This window comes from Eubalaena glacialis, chromosome 16, assembly GCF_028564815.1.
Source record: "Eubalaena glacialis isolate mEubGla1 chromosome 16, mEubGla1.1.hap2.+ XY, whole genome shotgun sequence".
NCBI lineage: Eukaryota > Metazoa > Chordata > Mammalia > Artiodactyla > Balaenidae > Eubalaena > Eubalaena glacialis.
The window spans coordinates 66,553,779-66,573,864 of NC_083731.1; the positions used below are offsets into that span (position 1 = coordinate 66,553,779).

The following is a 20,086-nucleotide window of genomic DNA, read 5'->3' on the forward strand; positions in this document are numbered from 1 at the left end:
GTGCCCACCTTTATACTTTCCTGCATACTCTCAACCACATTTTTTGGTACTCTGAGACTTAGCCAGATTTTCTGGTGTTCTTTTTCCTTTGTACACTGCTTGTTTTGATTTTGATTTTCTTTTGTTTGTGTTTTTGGTTTTTAGGTTGGGGTGATTTTTCTTTGTGTGTTTGTTGTTTAGTGCTGGAAATTTGGGGGATTTTCTCTTTATTATTAATATTCTGAAATTTCACAGGAATTTTTAGCCTTGGCTTATGTGAAATTGTCTGTTTTTTGTTCTGTAAGATCCTCATATATTTTTTCTTTATTTTTTCCTTCCAATGTGTCTCTGCTCCTGGAACTCATATAAGTGACCTTTCTTAGCAGTTTGGTAGATTTACTTCAACAGTTTAATTGAATGAGAAGATTGGCAGTGTGCTGTGAGCACGTAGGTGGCTTATATCAACAGTCATGTCTCTTCCAAATCAAGGAGCCCAGAGGCAGTCTTGGAACCTCCAGAGCCCAGGAATGGTTGAGTACTATGTGTATTTCACTCCTTGGCATAACTGTCCCCCTCTTCAGCCCTCTGGGTTCAGTGTGATCTGTTGGTACTCCCCTTTGCTTCTCTTGGGACCTACCACCCACAGGTAGATGCATCCCAGGCTATGATTCTCTTTCTTGGCCTGAGGGCTAAAGTGGTAGGTGGCAGGCCCTTATGCCCTATACTAATGGAGTTAGGAATGGTCTCTCTCTGCTGTTCTGGTTTAATTAATTACCCTGATGTTATTTTTTGTATTTGTTGACTCTGAATTTAGTCAGAGGGGCTGCTAAACTGGGGCTGCTGTGATTTTTCTATATGTGCAGTCTTACCTGTTTTCAATCTTCCAGGATTTCTTTAAACTTTCTGGTTTGCTACTTGATCCATTTCTTGTTTTCTAGGCCTCTTATGGATTTTTCTTGTTTAAAATATCTCTTTTCTCATTTCAAAGGTGCTTTGGAAAGCAAAAGACTTTTATTATTCAGTCTGCTGTTTTGAACCAGTACCTTTTACTTGGTTTTTTAAAATATTAATGTATATTGTTGACCCAGCTATTGTCTAATTACCCCTAATTTTTTTCTTGGGGAAAAAAACCCAAGTCATTTATCTTCTTTTGAGGCTTTTCTTTTTCTATTTGTGAATTTTTCTTTTTACTTGAATATAAGTTTTTAAAATTGGACTTACATTGTTTGATTTTTAAGTGAAATTCATGGAGATAACACTAATTAAAATCATCCTTCTGTGGCTCTATAAATCAAATAGATTATTATACATAATTAAAGTTTATAGTTTATGGTAAATGTGTTTCTTCTCTTAAGACTGTGGAATGATATATTTTCCTGGTTGTTTGGAGGGCTTTTATGTTTCAAGTGATTGAGTAAATTAGCTAATGAAGACTTTAACTTGGTTCGTTTCACATCTTCTTTAATAATATATAGCACTACAGCATTCAGTGTTAATTTTAGAAGGAAAATTATTTTGATTTTTGTTTATATATATATACTTTATAAATAAAATAATACAAAATAATAATTTGTAAGGTTCAGGGTGTGTTTCCAATAGACAGCAGAATAAATCCCACTATTTCTGTTCTGGGAAATTCTATTAGAAAAATATAACCACCTACTCCATCTGTTTGATGAAATAGTTGTTCCTTATTGTAATCACATTTTTTTTTTAATTTAAACATTTCCTTGACCTACCAGTGTTGTCAGAAAATAGTTCTGCATTGCCTATGTCTATATATCCTAATATAATGTAGTATTGGTGTATTACTTGTAAGCTTCAAAGGGCTTACAATTTCTTTTTAAAATTCTGTAATGTAAAACCTAAATTCCATATGAGTTTAGAAGGCATGATTTTTTTCTGAAGTAGCATGAGCAGTTTTTTTTCGTTGTTTTCTCTGTCTGCCTTTCTGTATATAGCCCCCAAATATTAAATGTCTATCCTCAAAAATGATATAGTTCCTTGAGAAGGATTGTGATGATTGTATATTTACTTGTAAGCTTATTTGTAAACAGGTCAGTGTTTTAGGGTATGAGCCTCATCCAGATGCTAGACTTTAAGTAACCTTTTCTTAGTCTCCTTTTCTACCTGGAAAAAACAAAGTAAAAAATTTGCTTAGATATAATGGCTACTTTTAGGGTTAATGAGCTTTGTGAATATAGTGGAAATGACAGTTCATGAAACATCATCAATTTATGTTTATTATGCTGAAAATTTGAAAATTTGGAACTCACAAAGGTAGATACTCATAGAAATATTAGGGAGTAAAGTATGCATCTAGTAAAAATTTTGATCACCTGAGAGAAACCTTCAAACCAGCTGTTCTTCGTCTGTTAAGTTTTCTATTCCTTTATATATATTCCCCTATATATCTCTTATTCCTTTATATAGTCCCCTGTGTGTGTGTGCTTGTGTATATATACATAATTTGTCCACATGAGTATGTGTACTTAAACAATTTGATTCCCTTCCTCCCCTCACAATTTGGAGGAGGGGGTTGTTTTTTGTTTTCTTACTAGATTGTTAATTACTTGAAATTTGGAATAGTACATCATATTCCTCACAGTACTGGTACATTGATAGATTAGCATCTATGTGATAAAGGACAGAACTTCACTTGTCTCATTTGAAAAGTTCTGGCACATAGTAGGTGCTAATGTATTTGTTGAATGAGTTAATTGCCAGGGAATTATTACCAATGGAAATTTATGACAAGCTGTTCAAAGAGAATAGCTTATACAAATGACCAGATCTGGCTCCTTAGGACTCATTTCTTAAGCTCTAATAATTTACTTGGTTTCCTTTTAGTCCTTTTTTTTAAAAAAAAAAATTGTATATGTAACTGTGTTTATTGTTGAAAATTTAGAAAGTAAAAATAAACATGAAGAAAATAATTATTCATAATTCCACCACCCCAAAATAACATTTTGGTGTGTATACGTTCAGATTTTGTTTTATGCAAGCATACACTTACTTGTTTTTCCTTAGAAAAATATAGGTTCACATTTTAGAAACATGCACACATTCAATCATGTGTGAATTTTTTTCCTTCTAAAAGTTGAGTTCATGCATCCTGTTTTCTCTAAGAGCTCCTGAAGAGTTGTCTCTCTTTGCTGTCTCCCATTCCTTTCCTCCTGTTCTCTGTTGTTGTTTTTTTTTAAATTTATTTTTGTCTGCGTTGGGTCTTTGTTGCTGCGCACGGGCTTTCTCTAGTTGTGGTGAGCAGGGGCTACTCTTCGTTGTGGTGTGCGGGCTTCTCATTGCTGTGGCTTCTCTTGTTGCGGAGCACAGGCTCTAGGCGCATGGGCTTCAGTAGTTGTGGCTCGTGGGCTCTAGAGCGCAGGCTCAGTAGTTGTGGCGGGCAGGCTTAGTTGTTCCACGGCATGTGGGATCTTGCTGGACCAGGGCTCGAACCCGTGTCCCCTACATTAGCAGGTGGATTCTTAACCACTGTGCCACCAAGGAAGCCCTCTCCTGTTCTCTCTTAAACTCACTCTAATCAAACCTTCACTTCCAGTACCTTCACTAGACTTAGATTTACCAACGGGTAAATCCAGCCGTCAGTCCTCAGTTCTCGTCTTACTTGACCTATCGGAAACACTTGAAACTATTTTTCACTTCCTCACTTTTGGCATCTGCTTTTCCTCCTCCTGCACCGCTAGGCCGTCACAGTTTCCTTTACTGATTCCTCTCCATCTCTGTGCCACTAAATGTTGCAGTTTCTAGGGCTCAGTCTTTGGACTTCTTATCTACACTCCCCCTCTAGGTGACCTCATTTAGTCTCACACCTTTAAATACCGTCTGTGTACTCATGACTCCCAAATGTTATCTCCAGGTCAGACTTTTCTTCCGCTTACATAGACATTTGAAACTTAATGTAACCAAAACCAATCTCCTGATATGTGTTACCCACAAGAAACAAATAACAAATAACCACTCCTTCTCTAAGTCATTAATGGCAATTTAGGCCAGAATCCTTGCAGTCATTTGCAGAGTGAGACAAAGTTTAGCAAGCTGTTAGTTTATTAGAGAATGCTCTTAGGATCAACAGCTCCAGAAGGCAAGAGAAGGACGAAGAATGGAGGGATAATTTAAGCTGCAGTGCAGTCTTAGTAAAAGGCCTGAGGCAGCCAGCCCCTGGGGAGCTCTGACGCTCAGGTGACTCATCATGATTATCCCGATTTGGGGCAAGAGGCCATGAAGCTAAGTGACATCACCTGGGAGGTAAATATAGCTAAGAAGTCCAAGGACTGAGCCCTGGAGAACTACAGTGTTTTTACCCTGACGTCAGCCAGTCATCAGCTAGAGACCCTCCTGCGAAGGGGGCGTGAGCTTGACATTCTTCAGCCAAGGCAATTGCTGGAGTTTGACAGCTGAGTGCTGTCTGCCAGCAGCAGCCCCAGTGTCTGAGGAGTAAGTGCCTCAGCTCTGAAGGGGGATCTGTGCAGTGTATAGCAGCGTTTACTGCATCATCTTTAGTTCCCTGCTTTTTCTCATATCCCATATTCAATCCAAACCAATGTTATTTCTGCTTTCAAAATACATCCAAAATCTGACAGCTCTCACGTCCTCCTCTACTATCACGTTGGTCCATACCAGCATCATGTCTTGCCTAGATTACTGTTATGTCGTCCTAACTGGTCTCCTGCCTGCACTCTGCACCTGTCTTCTCCACACAGCAGTTAGAGTAATTCTTTTAAAACCAAGTCAAATCTGTTACCCCAGTGCTCTGGTTCTCCTACCACTGAGAATAAAATCCTAAATCATTTCCATTGCTTCCAAGGCCCTCCACAATCTGAGAATAAAATCCTAAATCATTTCCATTGCTTCCAAGGCCCTCCACAATCTGGCGCCAGTTATCTCTCTGCTACTTCTCTCCTCCTTGCTCAGGCCTCTCCAGCCACCTTGACCTTTCAGTCTAGTCTTCCGGTCTCTTGGCCTCCCTGTCTAATATCCTGATGTCCTCCCCACCTTGTCAGTTTCTCCTCTTTCTCAGTCAGCCAGTCTAGTAGGTTAAAAAGATGTCTGTCATCTCTACAGTAAGTGACTTGGTCAAGGTTATCCAATGAGAAAATTACCGTAGAGATTAGATAAAGTTCAAGCCTTTTGCTTCTACTGACCTGTTTTATTCCTTCAGTGTAGTGTTTATCTTGGTCATAATTTCTTGTAGAGGATTATTGTTTAGTGCTCTCCCTCCCCACCTCCCACAATGCCAAGTTGACTTCTGGAAAATACATTACTCTTATTGCAGCTGTGTGATGGGATTGAGGTCATGCCACCTCATACGTGGAACTAATTATTTCTTGCTCTTTCTTTCCTGTATAGAGCTTTTCATCCTACTATAAAGGAGGATTTGAACAAAAAATGAGTAGGCGAGAAGCGAGTCTTATTTTAGGTGTAAGGTAGGTGTGCTGCATATGTATTATTTTGTTCTGTGGCTAAGTTTGTCTTGAAAAAGGAGAAAATGTGACAATAAAGTTATCCTTATATTTTAAATTATGAATAGGAGGCAGAGGAGAAAATATCAAATTTTTACATTTTAAAACCTCAAATCTAAGAGATTATCCTACCACCCCTAAAAAAAATCAGGCGTGTTTGTGATGTGCCTTTATTTCTTAACAAGGAGCTACTGTATTTGAATACTAAAGTTCCAATGCAATTATCAAAATAACCTTTATTGTGACAATGAATTCTTTCTGGATTCAGTTTTCTAATTTGATATGTATCATATTTTCAATTATAACATGGGATCTGTTTCACAGTTCTTTCCTAGTTCCACAATTTGACATCTAGCATATTTCATTATACTTGTTTTACCTTAGTATCCATTTATCGTCTAACTTTGGACAGTTTGGAGAAAGTTAATGATATTATGTGATTGCTGTATATCATTTAACACTTAAAGTTAATAATACATCCCCTACCATAGATTTACCACTATCTATATTTGTTTACCTTATGTTCCCTTAGAGCTCACTCAAATTTTTATGGGGGTTGCTTACAATATGTTACCTACAGCGCATCTTATGGTGACTTAGTCAACATAATTAAGGAGAATAGATCACAAAGTCCTATATCAACAGAATTTTTTAATCTCTTTTAGATTAGCAGATATTTAAGGCCAAACATTTTGTAATTTCTTACGACCAATCAAGAAAAAACAAAAAGGTGGGTAGGGGAGGAACAGCTCAATTTAGCTTGGTGCTTCATTTAAATATAAGAAGAGATGGGGGCTTCCCTGGTGGCGCAGTGGTTAAGAATCCGCCTGCCAATGCAGGGGACACGGGTTCGAGCCCTGGTCCAGGAAGATCCCACATGCCGTGGAGCAACTAAGCCCGTGCGCCACAACTACTGAGCCTGCGCTCTAGAGCCCGCGAGCCACAACTACTGAGCCTGCGTGCCACAACTACTGAAGTCCATTCCCCTAGAGCCCATGCTCTGCAACAAGAGAAGCCACTGCAACAGGAAGCCCGTGCACCGCCATGAAGAGTAGCCTCTGCTCGCTGCAACTAGAGAAAGCCCATGTGCAGCAATGAAGACCCAATGCAGCCATAAATAAATAAATAAATAAAATAAATTTATTAAAAAAATAAAAAAAAAAGAAGAGATGGGCTCTCTCACTGAGAATACAAAAAAAAGAAATGATTTTAAGCAGGGGAACCAAACTAGGAAATTAGCTATATTTCTAACTATTCTTTGCTTTAATATTATTCAGAGTGGCATTGTTATTTTTCTTGGGCCCCCATATCATCCCATTCATAGTGTTGAAATGTGAATATGATACACATTATTAAACCAAACACAAAAGTTTTTGAGGGTATCATTTAATATCATCCAAGGTACTCCTGTTTTTAGGAAAGATAATTAGGAGTTGACTTAAGATACATAGTTATAAAGTTTTATCCCATTGAGCTGGAAGCTGACAAAATTTCACAAGGAAAATTGAGTGGCTAACAGCACAGACTCTGATAACAAGTGAATCTGGGTACAAATACCAATTTTACCACCTGTTAGGTGCGTGACTTCAGTCTCATCATTTGTAAAATAGAGAAAATATTAGTTTCTACTGCATAGGGTTGCTGCGAAGATTAACACACATGAAGTTTTAGCATAAACGTAGAACTTGGTAACTACTCAATAAATATTAGCTAAGCAGACAGATCCTCATCCTGATTCTGTTGCTGAGGCACTTATTGTTAGCTTTTCTGCCCTTCAGCTTCTTCAGTTTTGATTTGGAATTAATAATATCTGCCTTGTCGGAATTTATAATGACATGAGTGATACCTTTTTATCAAAGTGCCTACCAAATAACAGGTGCTGAATAAATGTTGGCACCGCTCTATTCCCATCTCTATCATGAATGCAGAAGCTAAATATTTGCCCTTAACACATTAAGTAGAAAGGTGGAACTTATTTGCTTTCCTCTAGCCCTTTCTTTCAGTCAGGCAGTGTTGATTTTGAGGAGATTCTTTAAGGTCTGAATACATTGCTGTGGTTCCATTTTCTGTGATAAGTGAATCCAAATGATTTAGACTACATAACAAGTAGGTAAAGACAAAATGGAGCTGACTCTGTTGATACTCTATTTAAAAACAAAGAAACCCCTATGTTACTAGATGACTATGTTACTAGATGACTCTGTATATTCTTACATATTGCATAAGCCTGAAATATTTTACTGAGCTGCCCAGGAAAACTTAATATACCTGATATATTCTGAAATTATGCACACATTTGTGATTTTCAGACTTTCTAAAAACTTCTGTGGAACTCTGTTTAAATGTTATTCAATAGACTAATAGTAGAAAAAGATGAGACCAAAACTGCTCCATTTGCTACAGGATCAGGGAACACTACTCTGTTCTACACACCACACTCACCTACTCCCAGTCAAATGCATTCCAGGGAGCAGTTGGAAATCCCTGATCTAGGCAAAATGATATTTATAGTTACATTTTCAATTTGTGGTGGAATTGTCTATACTGGAGATATATCAGAGCTACATTTAATTTTTAATGCTTTGTTTAAGAACTAGGATTCTCTCATCTTGCTTAATCTTTACAAGACCAGTATCAAGGAGCTTATCTCCTATATTTTCTTCTAGTAGTTTTAAGGTGTTACATCTAAGTCTTTAATCCATTTTGAGTTAATTTTGGTGTGTGGTATAAGATAAAGGTCCAGTTTTATTCCTTTGCATATGACTGTTCAGATTTTCTGTTCCCAATAAACACTATTTATTGAAGAGACTATCCTTTCCCTCACTGTATATTCTCTATTCCTTTGTTGTAAATTAATTGACCGTATATGTATGGGTTTATTTCTAGGCTCTGTTCTGTACCATTAATCTATGTGTCTTTTTATGCCAATACCATACTGTTTGATTACTAGAGCATTTGTAATATGTTGATAGATTGAAATCAGGAAGTTTGATGCCTCCAGCTTTGTTCTTCTTTCCCAAGATTCCTTTGGTTATTCAGGATCTTTTGTGGTTGGTTCCATACAAATTTTAGGAATTTTTGTTCTATTTCTGTGAAAAATGCCTTTGGAATTTTGATATAAGTTGCATTGAATCTGTATAGTGCTTTGGATAGTATGGACATTTTTTAAAAATTACTTCTTCCAATCCATGAGCACAGAATATCTTTCTATTTATTTGTGTCTTCAGTTTCTTTCATCAGTGTCTTCTGGTTTTCAGACAGGTCTTTCACCTCCTTGGTTAAATTTATTCTTCAGTATTTTATTGTTTTTGATGCAATTTTAAATGGGATTGTTTTCTTGATTTTCTGATATCTTGTTATTAGTATATAGAAACACAATAAATTATTGTACATTGATTTTATAGCCTGCAACTTTACTGAATTTGTTGATTAGTTCTAACAGTTTTTTGGTGTAGTCTTTAGGGTTTTTTATATGTAATATCATGTCATCTGCAAATAATGACAGTTTTACTTCCTTCTTTCTCATTTGGATGCCTTTTATTTCTTTTTCTTGACTAATTGCTCTGACTAGGACTTCCAATGCTATGTTGAATAAAGGTGGTGAGAGTGGGCAACTTTGTCTTGTTTCTGATCTTAGAGGAAAAGCTTTTAGCTTTTCATCATTGAGTATAATGTTAGCTGTGGGCTTTTCATATATGGTCTTTATTATGTTGAGGTTCGTTCCCTCTATACCAACCTTGTCAAGAGTTTTTATCATTAATGGATATTGAATTTTGTCAAATGCTTCTTCTACATCTATTGAAATGACTATGTGATTTTTAGCCTTCGTTTTGTTACTGTGGTATATCACATTGATTGACTTTCAGATGTTGAACCATCCTTGCATTCCTGGAAGAAATCCCACTTAATCATGGCATATGATCCTTTTAATGTATTGTTGAATTCGATTTGGTAATATTTGTTGAGAATTTTTGCATTTGTGATCATCAGGGATATTGGCCTGTATTTTTCTTTTCTTGTAGTGTCCTTGCCTGGTTTTGGTATCAGGGTAATGCTAGCCTCATAAAATGAGTTTGGAAGTGTTTCCTCCTCTTGCATTTTTTGTAAGAGTTTAAGGATTGGTGTTAATTATTCTTTAAATGTTTGGTAGAATTTAGTGAAGACACCTGGTCCTGGACTTTTCTTTGTTGGAAGTTTTTTGATTGCTGATTCAGTCTCATTAGTAGTAACTGGTCTGTTCATATTTTTTAAGATTCAGTCTTGGTAGATGCTTTGTTTCTAGGAATTTATCCATTTATTTCTCCTAGGGTGTCCAATTTGTTATTGTATAGTACAGTTCACAGTAGTCTCTTATCATTTGTATTTCTGTGGTATCAGTTGTAATCTCTCCTTTTTCATTTTTGATTTTACTTGAGTCCTCTGTTTTCTTGGTGATCTAGCTAGTGGTTTGTCTGTTTTGTATATATTCTCAAAAAACTAGCTCTTCGTTTCATTGATTTTTGGTTTTTTGGTCTTTTTAGTCTCTATTTCATTTATTTTCACTGTAATCTTTATTTTCCTTCTACTAATTTTGGGCTTAGTTTGTTCTTCTTTTTATACTTCCCTGAGGTGTAAAGTTAGGTTGTTTATCCAAGTTCTTTTTTGTCCCCCTGAATGTAGGCTTTTATTACTGTAAACTTTCCTCTTAGAAATGCTTTGGCTGCATCCCATAGGTTTTGGTAGGTTGTTCATTTGTCTCAAGATAGTTTTTGATTTCTCTTTTGACTTGCTTTTTGGCTTAAGACTTATTTATTTTATTTATAGAAGAATGTTTATATGCTTATGTAGCAATTGATAGTGTATTTTAACATGTTTGATAATCTGTTATTTAACCCCAGGAGATTAGAAGTAGCAAGTAACTGGCAAGTAACAGCTAGAGACTAGAACACTGGCAGAATTGAGGATTGACAACTGGCAGCAAGGAAGGCAGTGTTCAAAACAGACAGAAGAACTTAAATGGGTAGCATTTTATGACCATTTAGTATAAAGGCAAGCAAACCTCTGCAGACCTTGAGAGTTTCTTTGCACTTAATTGATACTCATGATAATGCTTTTTGAGTCATTCAAAGTATGCTAGATTAGATTATTTATACCCCATTTTCTAAAAAGTAGGAAATGTAATACATTTTCATAAGCATTCTTTATGTTCATGATAATACCTACTATTCTTTGAACACTAACTGTATGCCAGGTCATGCTCATCCTTTTGCTTATATAATCTAATTTGTCCTTAAAATAATCCTAGGAGGTATGCTTATGAGAAAATTTTGCTTGTGAGAAAACTATAACTCAGAGAGTTCAAGTAAGCAAGACAAAGTGTTTTTTTTGTTTGTTTTTGCCGCACCACACGGCATGTGGGATCTTGGTTCCCCCACCAAGGATCGAACCCACGTCCCCTGAAGAGGAAGTACGGAGTCTTAACCACTGGACCACCAGGGAAGTCCCAAGACAAAGTTTTATAGATTATGAGTGATGGATTTAAACCTGTGTCTGAATATCTCTAAAAGTTCCTGCTTTTAGCCCATACAGTGTGGTTCATCCATATAGATTATTTTGAGTTTCACAGCAACCACTGTGTACTTTGAGTCAGCTACTGTTATTTCCATTTGAGGCCCAGAAAAGCAGCTTAGATAAGCTAGTATAAATATTAAGTAGGAACACCAGGATTTTGTTATTATTAGTGTTAATTTTTTTCCTTACCTGGAAAATGTACTAGAGAGAAGGAGTTCCAGTACTGGATAAATTAGGTTTTGCAGGAATAATTTTAGGTTTATTTAACTTTCTCCTTTAATTTTTGTTTAGAGCATAGGCTCTAACAGCCAAGCTTTTCCCATAGGTTTCTCACAAAGCTAAATAAATTATGAGCTATGAAGCGTTTTGAGATGTTCTGTTGAAAGATAATAATAGTAAAAGCTAACTATTATGGAACATTTGCTACACACCAGGCACTGCTGTAGCACTTTGTTGGCATCAACTAATTTAATCCTTGTAATTGCTCTATGAGGACTATGTTGATCCTAGCCCTGTTTTACAATGAAGAAACTGAAGCTTAGAGAGGGTAAAAAATTTGACGAAGGCTACCCCATCTTTCATGGCAGTGCTGGGATTAAAATCCTGAAGTCTGGTAGCCCTAGAGTTCAAATACCTGTTTGTTACATTATATGTACTGCCTTCCCCTCAAAGAGCTTGAAGCATAAACTTTCAAACTCACAGTAATAGTCTACAGGCTATGATTCTCCTATCCTATATATTGTGTATATGTTTTTTTAATTGAGAATAAGGACTGAAGGAAAGTACATGCAGCATTGAATATGATTTATTTTGATGGTTGGTAGAATGAAGTGACAAGCTGTAATTTCATATTTATCCACAAGATGGTGAAATTCTCATTAGTTTTTAATTTCTTAAAACTCATATAAACCATTAATTTATAATCTGCATTTGATACTATTTGTTACAAGCACTTTAATTTCTTTTTAGCCCATCTGCCGGCAAGGCCAAGATTAGAGCAGCTCACAGGAGAATCATGATTTTGAATCACCCAGATAAAGGTAGGTAAAATTCCTGTTTTTCACAATATGTGGATCAGAATATGCTCTGAATTCCTTTCAGTTTACTTAAGCTCATTATAAATGATATATAGCTGAAATGGAAATTTATGTGTCACACGTGTTGTGATTTTTCTTATAAATAAATGAGCCTTTATATTGGAGTTCAGTGACCCACCGAAGTGATGCATTTATAGTTATCAGTTTTGGAAAACTTAGCGATTTCTATATATGAGTATCTAACCCCTGTTTGAGGCTCCTAGCATTTTTTAATCTTTTTTTTTAATATTTATTTATTTTACTTATTTATTTTCTTTATTTTTTTGGCTGCGTCAGGTCTTAGTTGTGGCATGCAGGGTCTTTTGTTGTGGCGCGCAGGATCTTTGGGGCATGCGGGCTTCTTTCTAGTTGTCGCGCTTGGGCTCCAGGGCACGTGGGCTCTGTAGTTGTGGCGCACGGGCTCTCTGTCGAGGACCATGAGCTCAGTAGCTGTGGTGTGTGGGCTTAGTTGCCCCGCAGCATGTGGGATCTTAGTTCCCTGACCAGGGATTGAACCCACGTCCCCTGCATTGGAAGGTGGATTCTTTACCACTGGACCACCAGGGAAGTCCCGAGGCTCCTAGCATTTTGATGGAGAAAGAAAAAACATGAGTTGTGGACTCTTTGACTGTATTAACTGATTTGGGCATCATGAATTACATTTGTTTAACCTTACACATAAAAGTACAAGACTTAGAGGACATTCTCTAAATCTCTTAATGTAGTATGTCACAGATGATCCTGAATTTCTTAATTTTATTCTGGAAGGCTCTGAGGCTGAGCTATTTTTTTTTTTAACTGGCCAGGTTTTAAATGTAAATTTATCTTACAGAAAGACAATTATTATAACTTTAACTACCCTACAGCTGCTTGAGAGAGAAAACCCATATGGTTTTTACTGTTTCTGCTCTAAAAGAACAGATGGCAGAAGGTTACACTGTATTTCAGAAGTCAGAAGTGGGGGAGTAGGGGACAGAGAGTGAAGGGTTTCTTGGATTCTTACAGACTTTAAGTTTTCTAATTATTTTGAAAAAAATTAAAAACAAATTTTGGATTTCTACCCATCGTGACTCCAAAATCAGGCATTCTTTTTCAGCTTTCTCACTTAATTACTTACTATAAAAATTCTTTTCACTAAATATCATCTCCTTTGGTTTTTGCACTTGCTATTCTTTAGTGTGAATAAACAAGAGAATAAACTTTGAAAAGAGGTTTTGCTTAAAATTTCTAAACAGCTTCAACAGTTACTAAAAGATTCTTTCAACTAATTTACTTTGCATTGTGGGCTTTCAGAGTAATTGACTCAGAAAGAAATGTGTTTAAATGATTCTGATGAACCTAGGGGCAGGACAGGAATAAAGACACAGACATAGAGAATGGATTTGAGGAAGCGGGGAGGGGGAAGGGTAAGCTGAGACAAAGTGAGAGAGTGGTATGGACATACATACACTACCAAATGTAAAATAGATAGCTAGTGGGAAGCAGCTGCATAGCACAGGGAGATCAACTCAGTGCTTTGTGATCACCTAGAGGGGTGGGATAGGGAGGGTGGGAGGGACATGAGGGAGGAGATATGGGGACATTGTAGAGCAATTATACTCCAATAAAGATATTAAAGAAAGGAAGGGAGGGAGGGAGGGAATAAAGATATTAAAGAAAGGTAGGGAGGGAGGGAGGGAGGAAGGAAGGAAAGGAGGGAGGGAGGGAGGAAGGGAGGGAGGAGTTTATCAAGTGTATGCCCTTCTCTCGTTGACTGCAAAGGGATCAAGCACTCATGTATTTCAGATGATTGACAAGTTATTGATTGTGTCTACTGGCAAGGAAGCGAGCTCTAAAATGTGTCTAAAAGAATATATATTTTTAGATACCTTTAGTAAAATATAGAAAATGTTTATATATGTTATGAGCCAGTAGTGTTTAAAGAATTACTTGATTTATTCTGAGATTGTATATTTATCAGAATTGGGGTTGTTGGCTGCCCATAGTGTGCTTACTAGTATCCTCTAGTCTGGCCTTGCATTGGTGGCAGAGTGGGAGGGAATGGATCCGGAAGTAGGAGCCAGCATTCTTCTTCATCTTCTTCCTTCTAGCTAGCAGCATGGCCTTGAACACTCCCCTAACCTCTCCAAATGTCAATGTTATCATATACAAAATGAAAGGATTTATTTCTAAAGCTTTTTTTGGATATATGATATAATGTAATACTTTTATATACCTATTCAATTAATTAAGAACCCATACCTTGTATTTCTATTCGGATCACATTTTTAACCTAAGAAAGATGCTTTTAATCAACAGTTGTCAACAACAAATGTGACAACTGTAGACATCTTGTCCATATAATTACTCATTCACCCAAAATTTTATAATATTTGGAGTTTCAGAGAATTCATAGACTTCTTAAAACCCATCCATATACTCATAGTTAAGAACTCCTGCTCTAGTACAAGTATGATGATTTAAGGAATATTGCAACTACTTGAGGGAAAAAAATTCATGTTTGATGGAGTTGGGAGATGATAGCTCATAAATCTGGAAATTATCTCTTGAGAAGGAAGGTTGTTTTGTTTTGCTTCATTTTTAATGGGAAGAAGATAATGGATTTTGTTGTTGTTATTTATTTTCACAATGGTTTATATTTTCTGATTTCTAACTCTACAGTAGTTATATTTAGATAAGGGTATTCCTCACCTGGTATAATCTGTCTCTATAAGAAGATAATAGATTTTAAATGAAAATGTCTGTCCTTGCAGAGAAAAAGCCAGGAATATTTGGGGAAGTATGAGAATGGGCAACTCTCAATTTTGCCTGCTCTTTTTACAGTTCTTTACCTATTTGCTTGGCCAGGTCACCACTGAGTGTTATTTATAGGTGGTTGCAAACACTTGACTTCTCCAGCCAGTGCTTCTGAAATTCATGTGTATTCTTTCTCTCACCACCCCACCCCCACATGACTTTTCTCTTGGTTTTGCTACCAGCTGGTAAAACAAAGCGAGAACTTCAAATGTGTGATCAACGATAACTTGTTACACATTTCATTATTAGCGTGTGCAAAGAAAGTGACACCAGAAAATTAGGTGTGGGAAATGACTGGAAATAAATTTTTTGTAACCAGTTTTAAATGAGCATTCAGATGTGCTTCGGTAAAAAGTAAATTTTGCCTTTTCTTTTAGTGAGATAAAAGGTTAATGCAGTAAAAATGTCTCAGGTCTTTGATCTAATGCTTTTAGAATATATTTTAGCTTATACTTTTTTAAATTACTGGAGAAAACGATTAGTTGTTATGAAGTCAGTAGTTTGATATTAATGCCTAACGAAAATAGGAAGACAGACTAGGTAAATTTGAAAGACTATAGAACCTCAGAGATCTCTCATAGACTGTCTAATCCAGTGCTTCTCAAAGTGTAGTTTGCCTGTTCATACCAGGCCAGTTTGTTACCTGTGTGCAACAAATCAAAAACTGAAATCAAAAGTAAGCATTCAGAAATCTTTATAGCCATTTGACATTGCTATGACATCCAAGAAAATTTTTTAAAAAGTGCTTCACCATAGTTTGAGGACACTGATCTAATCAATGCTGCCTACTAAATCTTTCTGCTCCATCCTGGGAAAAATGCCCTGTTAGCTTTCCTTAAAGATATTTAGTGATGGCGAGCTTCCTGCTTTGCAAAGCAGTGCACTGATAGGCAGCGGTAACTACTAAAAAGTTCTTCCTTACACTTAGCTGAAATCTGCCTGCCGCAGCACATTCTCAGTCTTTTTTCCATGTATGTCCCCTTTCAATAAACATATAATCCTCTCTCTTCTTTAATAGTATTTAAATCAAAATTAAATTAAATATTGGGATTAAAAACAAGTCAAAGTAATTTATACTGTTGAATGGGTTTTCCTTAATTACCCTTATTGTAAAAGAAGCCAAATTTGACATGAAGCCCTGGTAATAATATATTACAACTTATTACAATATATTGCATTTAAAAGATGTATTTCAAACATTTAGTAAAAGGAAGATATGATCACTAAGAGTCAACATGGAATCACTAAGAAAAAGTGATGCCTCATTAGCTCAATTTCCTTTTTTGATAGATGTACTAGACTATTATTTGTTTTAGAGGGCTCATCTTTCATTTCCCTTCATTTCAACATTTTAATTAGATTTAAGACTTTGTATAAGATAATTTTGTTTTCTCACATATTAATTTTCCTTGATAAGTGGTGAGATATTTAAAAGTAAAGAACATGGCTTATTTATCTTTAGAACCTATGTGTTTGACATTTAATAAATTCTGATTTTTTTATGAGTGAATGAATAAGCAAATCAATAAAAAGAAGGCATACAAATAAAATGTACAGGTAAAATAGTGTTGTGAAAATGAATATATAATGATCATATCAAAATTTTAAAAGACTTATTAGCTTGATGTGAAATGACCTGAAACTATTCTTTTATTCATTCAGAAATTATTTATTCAACTTCTACAAGGTGTCAGAACATTGTGCTAATAAATCTTGGGATTTAAACTGTAAAACAGGGCAGGGCTTCCCTGGTGGCGCAGTGGTTAAGAATCTGTCTGCCAATGCAGGGGTCACGGGTTCGAGCCCTGGCCCGGGAAGATCCCACATGCCGTGGAGCAACTAAGCCCGTGTGCCACAACTACTGAGCCTACGCTCTAGAGCCCATGAGCCACAACTACTGAGCCTGTGTGCCAAAACTACTGAAGCCCACACGCCTAGAGCCCGTGCTCCTCAACAAGAGAAGACACTGCAATGAGAAGCCTGCACACCGCAATGAAGACCCAATGCAGCCAAAAATAAATAAAAATAAAATAAATAAATTTTTTAAAAAACCCCAAAACTGTAAAACAGGGCAACTAGATCCTTGTCCTCGTGGAACATACATTCTAGTGGAGGGACAGACAAAAAACAAGTAAACCTATTTCAAATTGCAATAAGTGCAATAAAGGGCACAATGGCCTGAGATTATAGAATACGGGAAAGAGGCAACTTTACATGGGATGATTGGGGAGGCCTCTCTGAGGAGCCCTAATGGATGAAAAGAAGGTAGCCATGTGAAGAGTGGTTGGAAAGTTAAGGAACTAGCATGTTCCTAGGAGGAAAGAACTTATTGTGCTTAAGGGAGAAAACTAGTGTGATAGGGGTGTAATAAGCAAGGGGAGAAGCTGCATGAGATGAGGTGGTGCCCAGAGTTTGAAAACAGTATGCTTTATGGTAATGAAACACTATAGGTTTTGTATAATATTAATATTCCATAAGATGTCACAGAAAAACCCGAACAACCCAATATTTGGGTCGTGTTTGGCCAACCCAATATTTGAACTTTATTCTAAATAGAGTGGGAAGTTACTGTCAGGTTTTAAGCAGTAGAGTGATGTAATTCCATTTACTTTTTTTAAAAGAGAGTATGTTTCTCCTCAATCTCTATTTTTATTTTTAGGTTCTCTTTGTATTGAAGTAGAAAATACAGGCAGAAAAGTTCACATCATAATATATATCTAAGTAAATTTTTACAAACATACTCATATAAACAGCCCCCAGATCAAGGACGAAAACATCACCATACCCCTGAAAAGTATGGGGTACTTTCAAGACCCCTTTCAGTCTACCTCAACCTTAAAAGGAACCACTATCTTGATGTATATATCATAGGTTAGCTTTGTCTCTTGAATGTCTAGTCATTTGCATCTGGCTGCTTTGGGTCAACATTATCTTTGTGCAATTCATCCATATTGTAATATGGAGCAGTCATTTGTTCATTCTCATTGATGTATAGCAGCCTTATTAGCAAGGCGTGCACTGTGGACCCCCAGGGGTTCCTAATACTCCTCTAGGAACTTATTTTCTCCCTTTTCAGGCCTTCTTTGGGTATACAAGGTAATTATTTGTTTGAATGCCATGTATTTTGTATGAAAGCAACAGTTTTCAAACTTTTTCGTCTCAGACCAAAAAGTGTGTCAGTGGAAATGATCAACTAGAGAGATCAGTGGATTAGAAGAGATTAAATTTAAATTCAACAGGGATAAATGTAATGTTCTTTTAGGTCCCCAAAATCAATTGTGTAAATATAGGGCAGAGACTTGGCAGTGTTTCTCATGAAAAAGAGCCATGGGGGTATATTTGATCTTAAAGGCTATAAGGTTCAACGGTGTAAAAGCCACTAGAAATAAGCCAGTGCATTCTTAAGCTGCATTAAAGGGCACACAGTATCTGTATTATGAGACTGAATATTACCACAATCTTCTGTACTTGTCACTCACTTATTCAACTAATATTTATTACCCAGCTTTACTGAGCTGAAGTTAGATCTTGTCCAGAATTTTGTGTCCCTTTCTGGATGCTAGATTTTGGAAGACATTGACAAACTAAGTAGTATTCAGAGGAAACCAAACAGGATGTTGAGGAGCTGGAAGCAGTGTCATATGAGGAATCATTCATTCATTCAACAAAATAGAATATAGCAGAAGTAACATTGTATGAATTCTGAGTCTAGGCCTCAAAAAGCTTTGCAGCTTCAGCCATTACCCTCTTAGAACCTGGAGACTACCATGTGAAGAAGACCAGGTTGGTCTATGCCTCCTGAAGGATAAAAGACCAAGTTGAGAGTAAGGACTAGCCATCCCAGGTGAAGTCCCAGTGAGGCCATCCTGTACCAACCAGCCCTAGCTAACCTGACCCAGCTCAGAAGAACTGCCCAGCTAATCCATGGAATAGTGAGGGAAAAAAAAATTGTTGTTGTTAGCCACTAAGTTTTGGGAGTAGTTAGGCAGAAAAGGCTAGTATGAAAAATGGTCACATGATAATAAGAGCTTTTAAGAAAAATAAAGCAGAGTGGGGGAGGGGTAGAGATCAGCAGCTGGAGAGGAGGCAGTTGCAGTATTACTTATATCATCTTAAAATTCTCTGTAAGGGGATAGTATTTGAGCAAAGACCTGAGGGAGTAGGAAGTCATGCAGAAATCTTAAGAAGAGTATTTTAGGCAGAAGGAACATCAAGTGCAAAGGTCTTGGAATGAGAACATACTGTGTATTTCTGGAATTGTAAGGAGATTGGCTAGAGTGTAGTGAGAAGGAGAAAAGTGGTAGAAAATATGATTGGAGAGAACATCCAGGGCCAGATGATGACATAGCTGGAGAGCTAATGCTAAGAACTTTGGCTTTTACCTTTAAGTGTAATGGGAATGATATGATCTGGTTTACAATATGAGAAAGTCTGCTTTGACAGCTATGGAGAAAAGATAGCTATAGGATGTCAAGAGTGGAAGCAAGGAAGTTAGTAGAGAAAATTGTTACCAAAGAAAGAATGATATTGATTTACACTATGGGTTTTGCAACGAAGGAGGTAAAGAATGGTCCAATTCAGGATATATTTTGAAGATAAAGCCAACAAAGCTCATGGATTGGGGGTAGTAAAAATGAAGAAGGGTAACTCCTAGGTTTTTGGGTGAAGCAATAATGAATAAGAAACCTTGCTATCATGAGAAAATTGGAGGACTTCTATGCAATATCTAATACTTAAAATGTTGCATGAATATGTGAAGTCTCTCTTCTGTGCCCTTATGGAGGCAGAATTATGTTCACTTAGAAGAAACTATGAGCAGTGAAGATTGGACCTCTATAAGGAAGAGTATGCTTGTAGTTGGAGCTATCCTCGTTCCCCTTCATGAGATATCAATCAACTAGTAATTACAAGTACCTACTGGGAGCTAGGCACTGTTCTAGGCACTGGAGCTACAGCAGTGGAAAAAGTGATGTTCAAGCAAAGCAGTAAAGGTAATCTGAGATTGAAAACTGTTGGAGGACAGTTTGTTGGTGATGTAATAGGAGGTATTCATGTATTGTGTAATAGGTAAGAACCCTTTAAGACTCTTCCAACCCTAGGTTTCTGTGATTCTCTAAGGATCTGATAAACTGAATCAGACTCAAAGTATTCTTCAGAGCCTTCTGTCTGTTTTGTTTTTTTTTTTTAAACAGCTATATTGAGATA

At 36.6% G+C, this 20,086-nt stretch overlaps 1 protein-coding gene across 1 annotated transcript in view; it reads left to right on the top strand.

Moving 5' to 3' along the window:
• Positions 1 to 20,086, top strand: part of DNAJC15 (DnaJ heat shock protein family (Hsp40) member C15) — a 65,716-nt gene that overhangs the window by 33,381 nt on the left and 12,249 nt on the right. The window contains exons 4-5 of the mRNA XM_061170987.1: positions 5,347 to 5,423; positions 11,979 to 12,049. Of these exons, the coding sequence (XP_061026970.1) occupies positions 5,347 to 5,423; positions 11,979 to 12,049 (148 nt within the window). The remainder of the gene's footprint in view (positions 1 to 5,346; positions 5,424 to 11,978; positions 12,050 to 20,086) is intronic.